Consider the following 18,837-nt stretch of genomic DNA (forward strand, 5'->3'; position numbering starts at 1 on the left):
CCAGTGGTTAGGATTCCTCACTGTCACTGCCAAGGGTCCCCTGAGTCCAGGATCTAAAGTCCCACAAGCCACTTGGCTCAACCAAAGAAAAAAAAAGGAGTAAATGTTGGCACCCTCTGTTCAGTGGTGATCGGTCGACCAAGATACCGTCAGGCCACGTGCAGCGCGTTGCCCTGTGGCGCCCGCCACCCTGCGGCGGGGCTTGGTTAGGACGGAGTGAGTGTGCGTCAGTGTAAAGCTCCTGGCGCCTCTCTGCACTCAGTGCGCTTCTGCAGCAGCCCCTCAGCCACAGGTCTGGCAGTGGTTCCGACCGCCGGGGTAGGAGAGACGCAGCCGTGGCGGTGGGAATAGTGGCCTAGCGGTCAGTGTTCACGTGCCGCTTTCAGCAAGCTTTCCTGCGTGACGTTCGTCTTCTGTTAAGCTCAGCAGGTGCTAAGCAAGCCCTCGAGCTAAGCCCCAGCTCCGCGTGTGGTGCAGAGCGCTGTGGAGGCCGGCAGTGATGGCTTAGGCCGCTGCCCCCTGCAAGGCGGGCGCGTCCTGTTAGGTGTTTGCTAAACAGGGTCTGGTTTTATTATAGTGAATCAAATACTAGATAAGACTTGCGAGTCGAGTTTTTGGTTGTTGCTCCCAATTCTGTGGGTTGACCAGGCTCCGAGGGGCAGTCCTCTGCCCGAATCACGGGGTGGGGGTAGCGGTGGGGGGGTCCCTCACGTGGCTGCAGCTGATGACAGGTGAGACCGGAGTCCTCCCGAAGCCCTGCCGGGAGGGGGACAGCCGGGTCCTCCCTCTCCTGGTGTCAGCGCCTGAGAGCTGAGCTGGATTAAGCTGATCGGTAGCAGTTTCATTTAACACTCTCCTAAGCTGTGCTTTGGCAGTGTCAACATTAGTTTTTTGTCCTCAGTGAGTAAGATTGAAAGGAAGCTGACGTCTACAGGAAATAAAACGTTTCCATTATTCTCTGTATGACTAACCTTGCCTTAACTGTACCTGTTCAAGGTTCAGCGTTTTTTATTCGACTTCCAAGTAATGATGCGGCTTTTGGCGGCCATTAGCAAGGTCGGTGAGCCAGAAGGCCCAGGCGCTGAGATGAGAGGCGTGGTGAAGCAGGGCTGCCTCTGAGAAAACCAGCAAGGAGTCAAAAAGTCACAGGCTTTTAACTCTGAAGCTTAGGAGACTTGTGGGACCATTGAAATACGCCGCCAGGCTGGGAGAGGAAGGAGTGTCTGGGGGGGGAGGGGAGGGAGGGGGATCCAAAAAGATGAATAAGATGAAGCATCCTGAGTGTGAACACAAAGCTCTCGTTGCAGGACAATACATGGCTTGATATACAACGCACTGAAGCTCTTCATGGAGATGAACCAAAAACTGTTTGATGACTGCACCCAGCAGTTTAAAGCAGAGAAACTGAAGTAAGTTGCTCTTTTCAGCAGTTACTCTTTCAAGGATTTTCCCCCCTTGATCCTGAATAAACCTCTGCCACTAGTTTGTCGTAAAAAGTTACTCTTCACTTCAAAGCAAAATCTGCCCTGTTGTTCTGGAAAGCAAAGTAAATCTTTGTGGTGAAAACGTATTTCCTAAGTTAGCTATTCTCTGGCGTCTCGCTGGTAACCGCTAGGACTGAACGCTTCCATTCGCGAGGGCCCAGGTTCAGTCTCGGGGAAGTGAGATCCCACAAGCCTCACAGCCCGCCCCCCCAACAAAAAACAGACCTTAGCTATACTCTCCCTTATTCTACCAGTTCAGTCATCTTTGCAAAAAGTACATGTAATAATCAAGAATTTAACTTTCAAAATCTTTGCATTTCTCAGGGGACACTTAAAAACAGGAATGTGTAGCAATTTTTCATGGTCATCAGGCAGGAATTTAGATTCTATCCTGTAAGTTCTATGTAAGAAAGCCGGAACTTCATCCAGCGTAGCTTTATTGTTCTGACTTGTTGCTCTCCATAAATTCGGGCATTCTCTCTAGAGTCTGGTGCCTGAGTCCCTCACAAAACCAGGGCCCTGCTCTCGTGCCGTGAGGACGTCAGAGCCCACACCTGCACAGGGACACGCTCACTGAGGCCGTCCCCGAGCGGTGCTGGGAACAGCGTGCTCCATCCGTTATCAGAATCACACAGTGCCATGTTCATTCCTCAGTGTGTGTCTACCTGTATGCCAGGCCCTGCTGTGAATAAGACAAACAAAACCCTTGCCCTTCTGGAGTTTCTGCCCTGGGCGGTGCGGAAAGAGAAAGATAGCAAAACATCAACGAGTGTGTGAGGGGCGGTGACAAAGGGAGCAGCAGGAGGAGGGCGCGGGGAGCTGGCCGTGGTGTCCTCACGCCTCAGGCTGCCTGGCCCCCCTCCTGCCTCGGGTGGACGTGTGTCCAGGGCTGAAGTGCGTGACCCCCGGGGCCTGTCTGATGGTGCATCAATGTCCATGGGACATCGCATCCCTAAAAGGGACCTGACTCATCAGGCCGCACGTTTTCCAGATTTAAAGAGTCGGTCCTGTGATGAGTAGTTTCCTGAAGGCCCTGCGCCTCGCGGGTGCAGACCTGCCGCTGGGCCTCTGTGAGGACGTCCTCACCTGGCTCCTCCGCGCTGGGGTGCGGCCTCACTCTTCACGGGTAGAGACTTCTCCTCGAAGCTGCGAGCATCCTGTGACAATGCAACAGAGCCAGGGGAGGAAGGAGGCGTGGAGGTGCTGGCACAGACGTTCCTAAGAGCTGAAGTTCTTAGACGTGTTAAAATTTTGGTGTGTTTGTAATTTTAGCTCTTTCTCCTCTAAGCCCAGTTTTGTTTTTTCTTCCCCCATTGCATGCCTCGTGGTCACCACTGTGACGTACGTGAGATAAGACCAGACGGTGACAAAGGGGAAATGAGGTGTCGTGTTGCCAGCCATGCCCCCCCCTCCACTTAACACTCTCTTGAATTTGATCTGTTTCTCTAACGCCAACGACCTTTTACTATTTTTCAGAGAGAAGCTAAAAATGAAAGAACGAGAAGAAGCGTGGGTTAAAATAGAAAACCTAGCCAAAGCAAACCCCCAGGTACTAAAAAAGAGAGTGACGTGAAAACGTCTAGGGTGTGACTTGAGTATTTTTGTGAGATAGGAGTGTGGCTTCATCGTGGGAGGGGAGACAGATCCACTTCACCAACATTGTGTATGAAACTGTCTGCAATAAAAATACTTTCCAACTTTCGTATAAGTACTTATTTTGCCCCACCAAGTTTTTACCACAGGATTGGCGTTTTTATTTATTATTATTATTATGCTTTTTAAATAAGATACAGACCTTTCGAATATACTGTGGTAAAAAGAAAGCCAGGATACAACCTCTGTTCTGGGCCCAGATTACAGCTTGCTTTTCTCTCTCCAATATCATAGATGCTGTAGTTGAAACCGTACTTTCTTTTCTTTTTAATATCAAATTAATTCTACAGGGAAAAAAAAAAAAAACTGGATTTGGAATAGGTGAAGTATGAAGTCAGTGACCTGTTTCCTAAAATGAGGTTTCTACAGGCCTGATCCTTTCTCACTAACAGTGGACTGGCTTCTGTCATCTTAGCAACTAACCCTTTTCTCCCGTCCCGGCGCGCCCTGGCCAGTGGGCCCAACGGGCGTGTCTTCTGGAAGAAGTGTCTTCTGAAGCAGTGTCCCCTGTAGAGGTGAGCCAGCTGACACCCCCCCAGACGGCCGGGGTCGGGGGCCGGAGCTGGGGCTGCTGGGGTCGTGTCCTCTGGTCGGGGATTGGAGCAGGTCCTGGCAGGCATTCTTCCCAGTGCTGAGTGTCCATCTGACCGTCCCTGAAGGGCCTTTCTGTGAGTCTCTGCTGCCCCTGAGAATTCTCAGGGCTGTGCTCAGCTCCCCAGAAAAGGAAAGACTTTTTTGTTTTCTGAGGATAACTGCTCCAGCTACCCACTAAGGTCCTGAAAGGTTGTATGAGGTGAAGCAGATGACACGCAGCCTATTTATTGCCTTTGGTGAGAAGTGTGCACAGGTCATCGTGATCTCAGGTGTTCGGTGGGTTCTCGATTAATAAAAAGTGACACGTGAATCAAAGTTGAAAGTATGTCCTTCACCTTCGTAACAACATGCTGATTTATTATTCCTGTCTGTATGCCACGCTCTTATGCAGAAGTACTGTTTTAAGATTACTGTGAAACAGTGCGGCAGTTATTGAGGCGGGTGGCTATGGGCATATACTTTTAAGAACAGAATCTGTGCTGAACATGAGGTTAAAATACGGCTGACGTTTGTCGTAAAGCCCTGCGTCTGGGGTGTGTTGGTGGATAGGCTGGGCCTCACGAGGCACCCGGCTGCCTTGCTCTGTTCTGACAGCTCACGTGCCGAGGTCAGACGGGGCGGGGGGTCCCAGTCAAGGTCGTCAGGGCCCCCGTCACGCACACCCTTGGACAACAGGTGAAATGTGTACAAATCAGAGGGTCTGATTTTATTTGTTTTACCTGGAAAACAGGAATAAACCCCATGGGAGATCCCGCTAATGTATATATATGTATCGTCCTCATTCCCATTTCTGAACCTTTCCTGAATGTTCATCCATCGCGTTTTCCCTCCTTCGGCTGCTCTGTCTCCCGGCGTCTCGCAGGGCGGGCTTTGCTGGGGTCCGCCTCATTTGTGCTGCTGAGCCCCGGGCCAAGCACCGCCCCGTCCCTCATCCGTGCCTGGGAACCACCTCCACCTCCACCCTGGCCCGTCCCATCTGCACGCTGCAGTCCACCGCTCCCTGTCGGAAAATACTTCATGGGCTAGTGTCTCAGAGCTAGAAATCAGGGCCTTGGTGCTCGCTGTTCATTCTCGAGAGAGAGAGAAAATCTTTTCTAAATTCTAATCACTGCTTGCCATTTATAACAACCAAAAACGGTAAATAATTTTGTGGGTAATACAGTTTGCTTTCTATCTCTGACGAAAGTAGGTAGTTGGGTGGTTGCAGCCTCACGCTCCATCTCGAACCTGCCATCTGAGAAGTGGTTCACCAGTTTCCTCATTTAAGGCAGCCCCCAGCCCCTCCCTCTGTTCGCGGGGGGGACTCGAGCAGTTTGCCCAAGCCAGGTCTCATCCACCCTGAGACGTGACCACAGGTCCCCGTGTAGGCCGCTGGATTCAGAAAGCGGTGGTCCTTCAGTATTCAGGTTGTCTTAGCAGTTGTGGTGGCTTGTGTTGGGGTGTTTTTAACGTCAGACGTAATTCAGTTTAGTAAAGTCATGAAATACGGAAGGTTTCTAACATGAATGTGTTTTTCTCAATCCACCAAGAAGCCATACAGCGGTTTAACGCTCATCTCCCTTCTGCGGGCATCTCGTGACATGCAGTCCAGGCGCGCCTCTGTGATTTTCAGACGCGGCTGTGGCTCAGCGTTCTGTCCGTTAGCAGCGAGAGGACAATGCGTGGCAGGCCCGGGGCACAGAGCCTGGCTGCCTGCCTCTCCTGTGCGAGACGAGCCTCTGGGCATGTGCGTTCCCTCTCCCACCTGTTGAAAACATCAGCCTCGGCAGGTGGGGGAAGGTTGTTATTCCTGGTGAGACTCCTCTGCCCACGCCCCTCCCCGCCCCGAGCCTGCTAGTGATGCTGCTTCCTGCAGACATCACCCAGCATCCTTGTTCGAACTTCTCTTTGCCCCAACCCCCCCAGGGGCTCAGAGTCCCCCCTGCTGCTCTTGGCACAGCCGTTCATCAGTGGGTTCTGCATGGAGCACTGATTTTCTCCTGGCATGGCCGAAAGCTGAAATACTGGTTCAAACCCCACGCACCACCTCCTGGGCACTGCCCTATCTGCCCTGCCCAGCCTGAGTCCTGCTGGGCCAAGTCACGTGAGGCCCCCAGCTCCCTGTACCAAGCAGGCCCCCTCCTCTCTCAGCCGATGGTGCCAACAGCATGTCCCAGGATACACAGATGAGAATGAGACAGGGCCCGGGTGTCAAGGATGGGAGCCAGGTGGGAACAGAGAGAACCCAGACTGTCAGATGATAGAAACACAGGGGATGATGCTGGCGAGAGTCTGGTCGTGCCTTTAGAGAGGGACACGTAAAGGAGGGCTGGGGATAGGGTGGGCACAGCCGGGTGTCCCCACGCCACCAGGACTTAAGAGCGTTGGGCTGCCTGCAGATGGAGCCAACACGTCTCAACTAAGCTGGGAGGTGCTTCAGGAGCCAGGGGTCAGGACAGAATGGGACACTAGGGAGACCGAGCTGCTCGTGGATGGAGTGTCGTCGCGGGGCAGGGGCTAGGCATGGTCAGAGTCGGGGCTGAAGCTGGAGAGGGAGCAGGACCCATGGGTTTGATCCCCTCTGCTGTGCGGGCGTCGTCCCGGCTCACTTGTGTTCAGAAAGCTCATTGGGGTGCTCTGGGGCACCTGTGGAGACTCTGCTGCTGGCCAGGGCAGGGGGGGGCGCTGAAGGGCCTGGGCACCTTCAGTGGGAGAATCGGACTCAAGGATGTGGCTCCTGCAAGGGGGCTGAGGGCAGGAGTCTGCAAGACCCTTGGGGGCCGTGAGGAGGGACAGTTGTGTCATCCAAGCTGTGGCGGAGGAGAGAGGAGCTGGGCTGGCTGGCGCCCCAGGCCCAGGAGGGGGTGGCTTCAGGGCCGACAGTGGTCAGCGCATGGTCACAAGGTCACCCACAGCCTGGTGCCCAGCGTCCTGTCAGAGAGGCGAGGCCCAGGCCTGAGGGATCAGGAGGAGAAGGGCCCCCCCGAGAGCTGAGCGGCTCTCCTGGGTGCTTGCCCAGTGGGAGGAAGGGGCTCGCTGTGGGCCGGAGAGCCTTCCACCCAGACAGGAGGGCACGGTGCGGGGCAGGGAGGGCGGAGCTGCAGCTCAGGACCCCGACCCCCTGCACCGGCCCGGAGCCTCGGTGGGTTAGCGTAAGGACCGCGGCAATCCTTCAGTCAGGGGCTTTTAGCACTCACGTTATAGCTGGTACTTGGAGTAGCACCCAGCTCGCAGCAGACACACGAATGGACGCTAAGCGCTAAGGACAGTCAGGCCTCTCCACCACCTGTGAAGCAAGCTCATCCCCCACCCCACCCCCAGTCGCACTCTCAGAAGCAAAGTCAGAAACCGTCCTGCTCACACCAGAGCTTCCCTGGTGGCTCATAGGTTAAAGCGTCTGCCTGCAATGCGGGAGACCCAGGTTTGATCCCTGGTTCAGGAAGATCCCCTGGAGAAGGAAATGGCACCCCACTCCACTGTTCTTGCCTGGGGAATCTCCTGGACGAAGGAGCCTGGTAAGCTGCAGTCCATGGGGTCGCAAAGAGTCGGACACGACTGAGCAGACTTCACTTCACCACACTTCACACCAGAGCCTGACTTGGACTGAAGCCCGGGGAGAGTGGCATCCCCGGGTGCCCTGACGGGACCCCACTGGCTTGTGGGCGCATCAGGCCCCCCACAGGGCCAGCCCCGGCTGGCAGGGTGAGGTGTGAGCTGGGGGATCGATCGAGACCGCATCGTCCAGGAGGCAAACAGAGAGGCTGTGCGTCAAAGGGCGGGTGTGATCCGTGCTGGGGTTGGGGCGAGTCTGTAGAGCGCAGAGCAAACAGGGATGTGAGTGAGGGTGACGTGGACATAGGGAAAGCACAATGAGGCCCGCAGGCTGGGGGCAGAGGTGGGGGCTGGAGGCACAGGCTTCTGTAGGAAGCGGTCCCCGTGAGCAGGCCCAGGGCGTCAGGTGGCCAAGGCTCCAGGGTGGTGTCCTGTGGCCCAGGGCTGGGAGAGCCTGGAAGTGAGGCGGCTGCTCTGCTGTCCCCGCCCGCAGCGGGCAGGTGTAGGCCAGGCTCAGGCTGCTCCTGCACAGAGGCTTCCTTGAGGAGGGGCCCCGGGGGAGGGCGGCGTCTCGAGGAGGAGCCCTGGAGCCGCGCCCCCCCCCACCCCCCCCCCCCCGAGTGCTGGCCGAGAGTGACTCCGCGCTTTGCATTGCAGTACGCAGTGTATAGTCAAGCGAGCACCATCAGCATCCCGGTGGCAATGGAGACAGATGGGCCTTTATTTGAAGATGTGCAGATGCTGAGAAAGACAGTGAACGAAGAGGCTCGCCAGGTAAAAGCGCGCAGAGCTCAGCTGGCTGCGCCCCTTAGAGACTTGCTTATAAGACGTGCGTGCGATTTTAGACACGTGGTGGGCTGCAGCGCCTCCCGTGCAAGCTGACGTGGAAACTCACGAGTTGGCCGTCTTACGGGAAACCTCCCATCCGTCCATCTTAGATCAAGTTAGTAGAAGCAGTTTTTAAGGGTTAATACGTGCCTGAAATGTGTTTTCTATGTTTACTCTTAAGAGTAATAATCCCAGCTCTTACCTGCAGGTCAGCTCACAGCTAGAGCGAGAACTCGAAAGGTGTGCGGTCATGTCTGCCCCATGTGAGCCCTCTGCCCACCTCTGGCTCCTGCTCTGGCCCAGGGCCGGCCCCTTTAACTTCTCCGCAGAGTTCCTGCCAGCCCCCGGGGGTCCCAGGACGCCGGGCAGAGCTCTCGTGCTGTCAACAGCAGGGTCCTGCTCACGCCAGGGCTCTCTCGGGTCCCTCAGGCAGTACCCACAGTCACATGGTCTTGTTTCCACTTCGCAGAGATGCATGTTCAGATCACCGCTGGTCCAAAGAAAGGCTCCTGTCGCTAAATCGGGAGCAGACACGATTTAGGCTTTGCAGAAGGTAGCGGGTGGAGCCACTGCCTGCGAGGAGCACCTCGGTCGCCCTGTGTCTCCCATTCTGTCTCTGACGGTGCCTCCCGTTCTCAGTCCAGGCAGCTGATAAGCGCTCCCCGAGTCTGGGGACATGGCCCTTTCTGACTCTGAAACTTGAATCCCCTTTGAGCTTCATAAGAATTCCTAAAGACTCCCAGCGCTACAATCCTGAAATGTAAAAACAGAGAGGCTAAAATTGAGCTGCACTCTGAATGAGAAGGCAATGGCACCCTACTCCAGTACTCTTCCCTGGAAAATCCCATGGATGGAGGAGCCTGGTAGGCTGCAGTCCATGGGGTCGCGAAGAGTCGCACATGACTGAGCGACTTCACTTTCACTTTTCACTTTCATGCATTGGAGAAGGAAATGGCAACCCACTCCAGTGTTCTTGCCTGGAGAATCCCAGGGACGGGGGAACCTGGTGGGCTGCCGTCTATGGGGTTGCACAGAGTCGGATACGACTGAAGCGACTTAGCAGCAGCAGCAGCAGCTGAATGCAGATGGTTTCGAGAGGAGAGGGTCATCCTGACCTCAGGGTTGTGTTTTTTTTTTTTTAACTCTGTGTTTTTCATTCAAGTAAATTGTGTCCCCTGCATGATCAGACAGGATTGGATGTCACCACGGGCACACACTCTGGACCATCCAGACTGCACGGCCCCACACGGCAGCCAAGAGGCCCGCGTGCCCCGTGGCCGTCTGCGGCCCGGAACACACCCAGGGGACTCCCAGGCTTAATGCACAGAAGAGAACCTAGGAAGCTCATTCGTAGCTTTCTGTCACTGACAAGGTGTTGAAATGATAATATTTTGGATATACTGGGTTAAATAAAAAATGTTACTCAAATAATTTTCATTTGTTGGTTTTTCGCCTTTTCAGTGTGGCTGCTAGACAGTCTGAAATTGTGTGTGTGGCCAGCGCTGTGTTCCCACCGGGCAGCACGGGCCCAGACCCCCTTTTCTCAGGGCTGCTGGACCCCGCCATGCCTCCTCCCGCCCGGCCAGCTCTTGACCTCAGGTTCAGGGAAAGGCAGGTGGATGCAAACGCTGAAACTACAGTGGAAAAACATCAGTGATGCATTTTTTACTTAATCCAGTTTGGATTCCATCATTTCCTCACAATATTCTTAGCAATGAATAGCCTGAATGAAAAAAAATGAAAACCTTTATCTTTTTTCTCCGTCTTATGGGGGTGTTAATTTTCTTACTAAGGCTTGTTTTGTTTTAACTTGGAAAGGAATTTGAAGTCATTTCTTTGACTGCCATTTTGAGTTTACAGCCTCAGGTGGGCTAGAACTGCAGGCAGGCAGAGGGCGAGCGTGTCAGGGTCCCTCTTAGCAGCAAGCCTGCCCGTGGGTGGCCTTCAGTCTAACCTCACGGTGGTCTTTAGGTCACTCAGGCCCAACAACACAGGGAAACCGACAGCTTACAAGCCAGTCCTGATACGTTAAATATTTTAGGGCTGGAGGGGTTTTCTTTTGGGGACGTCATTTGACGTGATAATTAAACCCAGGAAAAAGATAGACTACTCCCAGAGTGTAATGAACATATTACATAATTGTGCGATCTTTGGGTATATTTCTGACTCAGGGCCCACTCTGTAGGGGATTTAGAACACAAAACAGCATTCTTGCCTTGAGAAAGACTACCTTTGAAAGTCAGCTCTCGTATTTCCGTGGTGGCTGCTCCTTCCCAGCTGGTTGATCTTCCAGCGGCCCCTGGAGGGCGTGTGGAGGGCGTGTCTCCTTCCCCTCTCTGAGAAGGAAGCAGCCTCTCTGCTCATCTACTCCTTAGTCCTGGGTCACTGGGTGTAGACAGGGCGTCACTCGGACAGCTCTTTGTTTGCCAGTTTATTTTCATGAAACTCTTGAAATTAGATTATAAGACTGAGCTTTCTGTGTAATTGACATTCCTACAAAAATCTCCCCTCCCCACCCCCATGCTACCTTTAAGTGTCTATGGATCTTGTTCCTGTGTTGGAAGACTCTGTGCTATTAAGGTATCAGTTCTCTCCCAAATTAATAGAACCCAGTCAGAATCCCAACAGTCACCCTTCTCTTTTTTAAGACATTGACCAGCTAATTCTAAAATGTATACGGAAATGCAAAGGAGCTAGAATAGCTAAGATAACTCTGAATAGGCTTGGAAGGCTAACACCACCCGATTTCAAGACTTATTATGGATTTCTGTGGATCAGTTGAACTCCCCCCACCCCGACCCCCTGCAAATAGCAACCTACCTAGATGAAGAAATTTATAGTGCAGTCTCTTAGCTATAATATTTGATATGACAGGTTCTTGTTAATTTGAAAGTATTTGGAGTCATAGTCCTGAAATCCTCAAAAACACTGTCGTTAAAGCAAAGAGAAGATACTGAGATGCAGGGGAAATCTATTTTGGAGACCAAACTGACTTAAGAGGTTATGCTAAAAACTAGGCTTTTCAGTTTTTATATTTAGCAGTTTGAATATTTTCACTGCCCCTTTTAGTTTATTTTCAGCTAGGTTTATTTTTTCCAAAATAACTCTTACATTTCTTCGAAGTAACTTGAATGTGGGCTCACAGCTGGCCTGAGGTACATTGCAGGAGAATGCAGCATTGCATTTATTGCAGGCAGCATTGCAGGAGAATCTTCTCCAGTGGAGGAGACCCTAATGGTCGTGCAACGTACTGGGTTGGGATCCTGTGGAGAAATTCAATTATGTATTTACCTGTCAGAACTGTGGTTTGTATTTCTTCCGAGAAAATTGTGTAACCCTATGAAGAACCTCCAGAGAGAACTAGTAAAGTTCATGTGAATGATGTTCATACACCAGAGACATTAAAAATGTTTTGCAATTCTCATTTTTAACAGTCGGTCGGGAGGAAAGCAGTGTCGAGCATGCAGTTAAGGAAGGTGTAGAAAGACGGAAGGTGGGAAGTGAAGGTGTTCCTTACTCCAGTACGTAGAAGTGCATTTATAAGGCTTTTTTTATATTTAGGAAAAGAACTGACAGTGCTGTGTACATGAAGTATTTTCCCTTTTTTCCCCCTGTCATTCCAGCTTGTGATGGTGAAGACAAAGGAATCTGGTCCCTCAGGAGACTCTGATGAGCTCTGTCCTGAATTAAGTAGTGGAAGCATGCACTCTTACATGCGCCCACCCCGATGTTGCCCCCCACTTCCTGAATGGCTGCTTTCAGAGCCGCTTTTCCTTTCAGAGCCGCTGTCCCGCTGCGGACAGAGACCGCATCTTTCCGGCTCACACCTCCGCGGAGGTGTCCGGGGCAGCATTTCCGTCTGTCTTGTCCACCCCATCAACAGCATGCTCGCCCCTCCACCAGGGTCGCTCGTCCAGGGTGACCATCTGCATGATGTCTCTCTCCTGCCTCCTATGTTTCTGATTTTTTTTTTTAACCTTTGTGGCTTGTGTAACTGCTCTCTGCTTTACACCCTGGTTTTAAAAGGCTACACAGGAAGACTCAGCAGGTCCCTCTCTCTCTCTCTCCTTCCAGAAGCTTCCCCGGTCACATTTGCCTCCTCAATTTGCGTTTGTTGGTTTCCAGCTCCTAGGCTTTTACTATTGCCTTTTTCTATGAAAATGTTTCTTCTCTTTGGAATGCCTGTTGGTGGCAGTTATTAAATATTTCAAGTATCTGAAAGGCTTTTGTTTTGCCTCGCTTTGCTTTGTTTTACAACTCAACATGGAATGGACATAAAATTCAGGGTAGAATTTCCCTCTGAGTTTCTCCCGGGTCGAAGGCAAACAGGCTTCACCGATCAGAGCACTTTTACAAGGGCTGTGACCATGATCAGCAGCCCCTCGGGGACTGGGGGCCTCCAGTCTCCCGACGTGCTGGCGGTCCTGAAGCTGTCTTACACCAGTTTCCAGGAGAGAAAATCAGAATTCCTGCCTTTGCCGTAAATGAACCTTAATATCCAAATAACATTTCTAGAAACAATCCTAAAATGATGTGACACAAAATTCTTTCCAAACCTTGACTTTATTATGGTCTTCATAGATAAATTTGCGAAGAACCATAAGAAATAGTAGCTCTGCAAAGCTGAACTTTTCATATATGGTTTCTGCAAGCCCCTGAATATTGTTATTAAAGCACAGAGAGTATACTTTGTGTATCATGTCAGCAGTGCTGGCAAGCTGGCTACTCCAGGCAGTGGTCAGAGGTGTGTGCTTTTTGCTAGCAAGTGATTGACTTAGTACAAGTGTTTTCTGGTAGGTGTTTGCTCATCACCACCAAAGTATTGCTATTTAAGTACTATCTCCCCTTTGCTGGAGACACTTAAACAGAAAGGAAGTTGTGGTTCTTGTCAAATTTCCTCACAAACTGGCTGCCTCCTGGTATATAACGGTGTGTTTAGGCGACTTTGATGGCCTCTTGTTTTGTTTCAGATATATTGGTATTGATGCAATGGCCCTACTTCAAAACTGAAAAATTTAACTATTTCTCATGGAAATGGACGCTGTTGGTATCTAAACTCCCCGTATTTCAGACCACCCTTTCTCTGCAGACACAATTCTCTAAATCCCCATGCAAACAGGAGACCAAAATGTCCTAAGTTTAGGAAGAAAATGGAATGGAGAGGGGAGTCTTATATTGTACCCTTAATGTTAGGAAATTTTATGTAGATGATTAAATATATAGTTTTTCTAAGTTCTAGAAGGTTTTTCCCCTTACATGACCTACTTAATACCTCTCATTTTAAATATCTTTTTTCAAATTTAATAGAAGTCTTAGACCCGTTGGTGGCTTTGAGTCCAGTTTAAATGTGTTGTTCACTCTTTGTTTTTATCTACCTCCAAGGGAAATTTCGACTTCCTGAAATGCCTCTGTAAGGGACACAACCATAAAATGGTTTCGGTGACATTTTATGAACTGGGAAGATTTTGCCATTTATGAGATGTACTAAAGCTGATGAATTTGCAAAACAGAGGTATCTAATACCCTGGACAAAACTGTACCTTTTAGAAGACCGCGATGCCAACACCGCACACACCGTCCCTGGGTTATCTCTTAATAGACGAGGCGTCCCCCTCAGTCACTGAGGGGGTGAGGGCCACCCTGCCCTCTGGGCGTCCGGAGTCCTCAGGGGGGCCCTGGAGCGTGGGCTGCGCCGGCTCAGAGCAGGGCGAGCACACCTCCGGGTCGCCAGGTCTGTCGCCAACGCCGTGCGTTTCCATTGCAGGCACAGAAGGACCCGAAGAAGGAGCGGCCCCTGGCACGCCGCAAGTCCGAGCTTCCCCAGGACCCGCACGCCAAGAGCGCCCTGGAGGCCCACGGCCGCGCCGAGGAGCCGGCGTCCCAGGACGGGCGCTAGCCCCCACGCCCGCCTGTAGAGAAGACACGCTCCGTGTGCCATACCAGTCAGTCACACTCAAGTCCAAGCTTTCTCCAACCCTGTCTGTAGGCAATCACATCCTTCCGCCTCAGCTCGAGACTAGGAGTTCAAACAATGGTGACCCCTCCAGGGCTGTGCGTGCACCCCCCCCAATTCGGGGTCCCCGCACGGCCCCACGTAAGATGGTTCCCCAAAATCAGAGCTAAGGAAAGCACCCCAGTCGTCACCTTCACGCTCTCCCCAAATGGGATTTGCGATCATTTAGGATAGGTGGGTCCTATGAGAATATCAATGGTTTTCAAATCAAAGGAACACTATAAAAGAGTATCACATATTTTTTAAGACTGTACAGCCCTTCAGACTGTTACACCAACAGTTTCTTTCTGGGTGGGTTTTTTTTGGTCTGTTTTTGTTTTAATCCCACCAAGGTGGTTCTATGCTGTTGATCTTAACACAGCTCACTGGGAAAGTGACGTGACCCTTCTGCGCCGTGTCTTCCCGAGGTATCACTTTACTCCAACCAGTGCCGTGCGCACCACGTCCTGCTGCTGCGTGTCACTAAAGCCATATTTCCAGGTCTGTGGTCCAGCACCAGGGTTCCGGGAGTGAGCTCATAGGAGAAATTTGTTAAAAAAAAATAATAAGCTTTCTCTTGCCTGGAATTGGAACTTTAAAGTGGTGCGCTCAATGTCTTACTTTGAAGAATGATTTTTCTTTTAACACGTTGTTACCCTTGAATGAGGCTCTTCAATTGATAAATTCTCTGAGAATTCCACATTTTATAGAAAGTCAGAAGGGAATCATATTGAGTGAGGCCAGCTCTAGGCCCGAGACAGGCCACAGCTGCCTTTGGGCAGAAGTCACAGAATCAGTGCCGTGGGCAAGTGCCACTCCCCACGGTGCAGTGCCCAGGGATTCATGGAGGCGGCGGCGGCGGCGATGGCCTCCGAGGAGTCTCTGTTGCAAGAGGACACCTTAGTCGAAGCTTCATAAGGAAAATACAGCGTCTGAGTCTTCACTGGTCTTCAATGCTGCTAAATATTTCAGACTTCCTTGCATGTATTAAGCTCTTTGTTTTCAATGGGACAGCACGAGGAGAAAAGTCTTTAAACTTAAGGCTCTGTTCTTTATGTCTCTCCTGGTGGCCAGTATTTTGACTGACTTATCCTGCTCGAAAGCTATTTGAGATGCACACCGCCCCTGTCAACCAGTGATTCTAGTTTCCCGTGTCTCTGGCGTAAGATGCTACAACTTGATGTTAAATGTCTGGATGCTTCAGAGGCTTCCGTCAGGATGTATCTCTCACTCAAGGTCTGGGGGGGACGCATTCAGATCCTGTGAGGAGCGGAGCAGACATCGTTCCCCATGCAGCTCGGAGCCTCCTGCCCGTGGTCTCAGTTAACCCCCCACCCGACGGCGTGCGTCTCCCTGGGTCCTGTCACTTGGAGGGAGCGGACCCCTTGTGTTCAGAGCAGGTAGTCAATCGGAAGGCCGCCCCAGCCGAAAGCAGGAGGAGAAACCTTCCTGAGAAACTTGACAAGTATCCATCCACTTTGCCATTATGAAATTTATCATTTAAAAAAAGGTTCAGATGCCTTCTCCTTTTGAGGGAAAAAGGGTGCTTTTCACTGTATAAAGCAGCGTCTTGTGTATCTCAATAAACCATTGTTTGAACTTCAGTCTTCAGCTGATGGAGGATGTTCTCGGCTTGTCCCCGAGAGGTCTCTGGGAAGCCTCTCCTCTTGCCCGAGGGAAAAAAGCAAAAAACCTCGGTGTTTGGGTGACGTGGAAAGCTCAGCATTTAAGAACATCTTTTTGTCTAGGTTTTCCTTCTGCTCTTTATTGAAGACAAACATTCACCAAAAAGGGAAGAAAAAAAAAAAAGGTTTTGAGAGAAACTGATTTTCTTTGATGAGACTATTATTTAATATTTTGGCCTCTCAAAGTTTTCCTAGTTAGAACTCAGATTCCCTGTGCTAATTGTTCAGCTTACATATTATTACATAGATACACTGTTTATTCTGTACCAAATTGATTTCAAAAGTACTGCATTGAAAATAAACTGGTGACTGTTTTTCTTCATAAAGTTCTGCGTTTGGCATCTTCAGTCTTTCCAAAAGGTATCTGTACATCAGAAATGTCACTGTTCCGAGTGTCTTTTTAGCGCGGCTTTAGTGTGGCTTCCTTTTAATATTGTACATACATTGTACCGTTGTTTTATGGTAATGAGTAATAAAAATGTAGACTTCATATTTTGTACAAAATGTCCTATGTACAGAATAAAAAAAAAGTTCATAGAAACAGCAAAAATAGGTAAGTGGCACAATTATTTTTCTTTAGAGAATATCTGTAACTTTATGCTTTAGTGAAATGTTAAGTACCTACATATTTTTTAACATTTTGTAATTCAGAACTTTTCGTTTTGACATTGTTTATGAAGAGAAACTTCATACACTTGCCATTTAATATGCTCTTTTATCTAATTTTAAAAGAAGAAAAACTCTAAAAAATGGTGTATTATATGGACTAAATAAAGAACCTGTGAATTTTACTGCTCATCATGACGCTAAATTCAGCCATGGTGTTGGGCAAGCCGGTGCCCACCGCTGTCAGGTAACGGTGAGGGGCGGGCAGCCCCGCCGGGGACACCGGCTGGAAGGCCCTCACTCAACACAGGTTGGGTGGCCACTCTGCCGTCCACCACAGCCCTGTCTTCCCCGAGCCTTCCATAAGCTCATTTTTTTTGTTTCTCTAATGGAAAAAAGTAGAGATGACTTTTTAATGACCACCCTTGTTTTACCAGTAGGCAAATGTGAATCAGAACACAGTTTATAGAAATGGAATTACTCGAGCCCTAACCGTGATGTTTAAAATGGTTCTTGAAGGGATGTTAAAGTCTTGAGAGCAGAGCAGGATGGCTGAGGAGGAGTTGGGGTCCTAGCTGATCCACCTTCATCTTCCCCAGGGGCTCCCTGTCCTCACCGGTGCGATTACGGAAAAGCCGCCCAGGATCAGCCGCTCCCTGGAGTCATGGCGACAAGCTCACCCTCCTCAGGCCTCCCAGCGGGTGGGCTGTGACCCAGGCCCCTCCGCTTCCTTGTCTGTCAGGCGGGCCCTGTGACTCCTCCCCACCCCACCCCACCCCGCCACCCACCACCAATGACAAACGTGCCGAAGTCGCTCCTGGAGCTGGGCTCAGTGACGACCTTGGGGACGTCCCCACGTGTCTGGTGACGGGGCCACTCTGGAGACGCACACAGGCCGTGCGCCACCGCGGAGGGTACCCGAGTGTGGCGGCCCCTCTGCGCTGGTGCAGCTGCTGGAGCGGCTGTGTCCTCAGACAGGGCCTTCCCGTGCCCGCACCCCCTCCCCCCCACACACACCCCGACGTGCTCACGCTGGCAGCACACGCAGAGTCAGAATATGCGCTGGGGGGGTTGGCACTGATCAAGGGGCAGGGTCGGGCAGCCCTGGCACCAAAGGGAACATGGAGAAGCCGGCCTAAGGCTGCACAGCCTCGGGTGGGGCCCCTAGTAGAGACTTCACTGCCCTCTCTGAGTGCGCTTGCTAGAAACCTCTCAAATTCCCTGTAAATTTAAGGGCACCTGCCACTGCCTCCTGCAGCCCCAGGGCCCACACGGGTAGGGCTGTGAGCTGAAGCTGCCACTCGGGCCGAGCAGGGGAAATAGCCCCAGGGGACACGTTCACCCCACATTTTAGAGGGTGTTCAGACCACACTGAAGGCAGGCTCCCCAGAACTTAGCCCAGGTGAGCGCACAGCAGGTCATGTCCACAGGAAGTGTTGCTGTTGAGCGGACTATCTTAAAGCTTTCTCTCTTTGGGTCAGAGTCCAGATGATTCCATAGTAAACGCTTCTGCTAGGAAACCTAGAGGTTGCTTCTTCCACAATGTTTCTCCATGAGTTTCAAAAAGACGAGTAAAGAGCCTGCTGTGGAGGGTAAACTGAGCCAAACCCAGCCCCAGGGCAGGTGGGGGTCACTCGCATGGTGGGCAGAGGAGAAAACAGGCCTCCTGGACCCCAAGGGCGGCCTGACACTCAGCGAGGCCATGGGTGGAAGGGCTGTTGCCAAGTTCAGCGTCCCAACATCAGCACCTCAGGCTCCCTGATTCCCCTTAAGGACATGTGGAAGAGAGAGGCGCTGCCGTCCTCACGGTTCATGAGCAGAAGGATCCAGGTGGATCCAGATGGAAGTCAGCGCAGGGAGGGATGCGCAAGCCAGTGGGGTGGTCTGGGACAGCTGGGCGCTCCCCACCCGCCTCCACCACCCAGCTCCTCCCTTCCTCCACCCGGCTCCTCCTGGCCATCGTGGCCCCAGCCTTGGTGTCCAGTTTCATCAGAGGTCAGTCACACTGACATAACTGATGAGTGTCGTTCAATCCCCCCAAAGATGGAGCTGATTCTGTGCGACCCAAGCTCTGCCCCCCTCCCCCAAATCCCATCGTTAGCACAGACTCTCCAGGGAGGCCCAAGGCCCCCCAGATGAAATTATCAGGCAGGATGTTCCCAGGGCCGAGAGGTGACCTGCCGGGAGCAAAGGGCAGACGTGTGTGTGGGCACACACGTGTGTCGGGGCAAGGGGAGCCCTTGGGGGCTCAGCCGCCTCACAGATGAGCGGGAGGCACAGAGAGGTTGGTTAACCGTCCCGGCCACAGCCAGCACGGGGCAGAGCAGGCGGCCTGTGGCGCCTGTGTGCGGGGCCTTTAACGGCTTCCACCACACAGGCACATGGAGACAGGAAGAGGAGGTGGCTGCCGGGTGAACTGCGAGACCTGCTTTCCAACTGAGCCACTTGAGGAAGTAGAAGCTTC

The 18,837-nt window shown here is 51.7% G+C and overlaps 1 protein-coding gene across 15 annotated transcripts in view; it reads left to right on the top strand.

The window, feature by feature from the left end:
- Positions 1 to 16,564, top strand: part of PPP2R5C (protein phosphatase 2 regulatory subunit B'gamma) — a 140,693-nt gene extending 124,129 nt beyond the window's left edge. For 3 of the 15 annotated variants that reach the window (XM_055556595.1, XM_055556594.1, XM_055556598.1), the window contains 4 exons: positions 1,308 to 1,409; positions 2,961 to 3,033; positions 7,920 to 8,036; positions 11,714 to 13,805. In XM_055556595.1, the coding sequence (XP_055412570.1) occupies positions 1,308 to 1,409; positions 2,961 to 3,033; positions 7,920 to 8,036; positions 11,714 to 12,292 (871 nt within the window). In that variant the 3' untranslated portion in view covers positions 12,293 to 13,805. Of the gene's footprint in view, positions 1 to 1,307; positions 1,410 to 2,960; positions 3,181 to 7,919; positions 8,037 to 8,559; positions 9,173 to 9,252; positions 9,855 to 11,713; positions 13,806 to 13,854 lie in introns of those variants that run through there. The other 12 variants (XM_055556600.1, XM_055556607.1, XM_055556599.1 and 9 more) reach the window with 7 other exon arrangements.
- The last annotated feature ends 2,273 nt before the right edge of the window (positions 16,565 to 18,837 follow it).

The sequence above is a fragment of the Bubalus kerabau genome, chromosome 19 (assembly GCF_029407905.1).
Source record: "Bubalus kerabau isolate K-KA32 ecotype Philippines breed swamp buffalo chromosome 19, PCC_UOA_SB_1v2, whole genome shotgun sequence".
Classification (NCBI taxonomy): Eukaryota; Metazoa; Chordata; class Mammalia; order Artiodactyla; family Bovidae; genus Bubalus; species Bubalus kerabau.